Below are 2,169 nucleotides of genomic sequence, written 5' to 3'. Positions count from 1 at the left end.
ATCAAAACCTCAGCAAAACCCCTCAGCTCAGATTTTTAAACCATTAACCTCTGCAGGTTTCTGTACCAAAGCAAAAGACCAAATGGTTTAGTTTGGGAGTTTTTGGTCTTTGCACCACAGGCTCCGGTTTCATGTGAGATCTGTCAAGGAATATTAACAGCTTGAAAAGAAAATATTAGTATTTTAGGGTAACCTCGGTTGWGGTCCATGAATAAATGCCTACTTTAAGAGAACAAAAATCAACTAAAATAAGCATAGACAATTCAACACTTTACAAAATTCAGTAATTGGCCACTAAATCTCTGAACCTATAAAAGTGACTGAAACACACTCAAAACACAGTTCTAAATCAAGACTTTGATGCCAGATGGTATTATGAAGACTGCTATGGTTTATTTTCATTATACATCAAAACCACGCTCTGTGCTGTGAAGCCCATTCATGTGACTTCCCACACTGTCAGTCACTTCCACTCACAGAGCACCAATCACTGCAGCTACTSTCCACATCTCTGCCTCATACCCAGCTTCTGCTATTTCCCTCCCGAAGTTCACCCCCAGGTCAAACACCTGAGCTGGGTACAAACGAGCAAAATCAGCGGCAAAGCAAAACATCTGGWGGGATGTGACATTTATGAAATAAAGAAAAATATATCCAACTGAATCACTTAATTATTCATGAAATTTGCATATCAATATGACTAATTGAGCTGTTTGCCTACGCGTGCATTCAGCAGAAATGATTAACAGCATAAAAATGTCACTAATAATGGCCCCTAAATATCTAAGGAATCCTCCAGCGGCCGGAGTACGTTATTGCAGCATTTCATTATATATATATATATATATAGGACTGATAAAGGMAGAATATCGAAGACAGTAAGGGTCAAACGCACAAAAGTAAGCCAACCACCGACTAAAATAAACTCCTCGGAAAGTATAATGGGGTTCTGCTGCGGCACAAGCAGCGTATCTGAGCCCGAGTGCCGTTTCCTTTTTCTAACCGCGTTATTGATCGGAGTCTGTCTGCAATGAATGGCTGCAAAGGGAAGGAAGGGGGGAAAAACCCTGAACTTCAGGTGACCGACCATGTCTCTGACACTGCCTTCATGTAGACGGGGAGGGCTAAAAATGTATACATGGGTTTGGGTTTTTAAAAAAAAGGCAATATTATCACTTTTCAAAAAATAAAAAATAAAAAATTTAAAGTCGACGACATAAACAAACGCGAAACGAGTCGATTCCGCGAGCTCCGAGCAGCAAAACTGAAGCGAAAGTTAGCCGTTTATAGCCGGGGAATTGAAGTTTACCGAGCGGTGCTGCTAGATAGCGCTGAGGCTAACTGAGAACACCGGGGGTGTTCGGGGGAGCCAGACTCTGGCTCGTCTGATCCGGCTGACCCTTCATTTTATTGCGGCCAGACTCCCAGATCCTCCCCCTTTTCTCTACCCGAGAGAGACCGAAGACGTTACCGAAACCGCTCGCCCGTTATGCCGCACACTACCGCCCCGACACATACGCCAAACTGACCGCAACCTTTATAGCGGAACCGGACCTCTCATCGATTCTGCTCTTTATTAAAGCCACGTATCGTTTATCCACTCACTGCCTGGCTAACGTTACCCATTCGCCAACAACATGGCTGCCTCGCTCGGACCTAAAAAAAAGAAAAAAAAAAAAAAAAGGGGGAGAAATAACCTACGCCGAGCCTTTTGTCTGTTTCACCTCTATAACCCTAAACTACTGCGCAAAACACACGGAGAGCGGCTAAAATCGCACACATCGAGCGGAGGACTTACGTGAAGGCAGGCGCTTGGGCTGCTCCTGCTTCCTCCTTGGCATTTTCCCCCCGCTTTTAATCACATTCTCGTCCTTGTTTGGGGATGAGGAGAAAAAAGGATTTTTCCCATTGAGACTGGAGGCGCCAGTGATGGCAGGGACTCGGTCGTGCACCTGGCTTTGCTCGGTTTAAAGTGTATTGTTCAGGGGGGGAACGGGAACACGGGCGGAGGAGGTGCCGCTCGCTGTTGTTGTTGCCGTGTCTTGACTATGGCTGCTCTCGGTGCAAGTGTGTCTCCGAGCCCCTAACTAACACTAATGCAGGGATCAAAGGGCAGCAACAGCAGAGCAGACACACGCGCGTGGGCAGGCACGCACACACACACACACA

The 2,169-nt window shown here is 45.8% G+C and overlaps 1 protein-coding gene across 7 annotated transcripts in view; it reads right to left on the bottom strand.

The window, feature by feature from the left end:
- Window positions 1-2,163, bottom strand: part of znf827 (zinc finger protein 827) — a 98,302-nt gene extending 96,139 nt beyond the window's left edge. For all 7 annotated transcript variants that reach the window (XM_008420155.1, XM_008420162.1, XM_017304946.1 and 4 more), the window contains exon 1: window positions 1,799-2,163. In XM_008420155.1, the coding sequence (XP_008418377.1) occupies window positions 1,799-1,841 (43 nt within the window). In that variant the 5' untranslated portion in view covers window positions 1,842-2,163. The remainder of the gene's footprint in view (window positions 1-1,798) is intronic.
- Window positions 2,164-2,169: the final 6 nt, after the last annotated feature.

The sequence above is a fragment of the Poecilia reticulata genome, linkage group LG1 (genome assembly GCF_000633615.1).
Source record: "Poecilia reticulata strain Guanapo linkage group LG1, Guppy_female_1.0+MT, whole genome shotgun sequence".
Classification (NCBI taxonomy): domain Eukaryota; kingdom Metazoa; phylum Chordata; class Actinopteri; order Cyprinodontiformes; family Poeciliidae; genus Poecilia; species Poecilia reticulata.
This window is presented reverse-complemented; position numbering and strand designations above follow the sequence as displayed.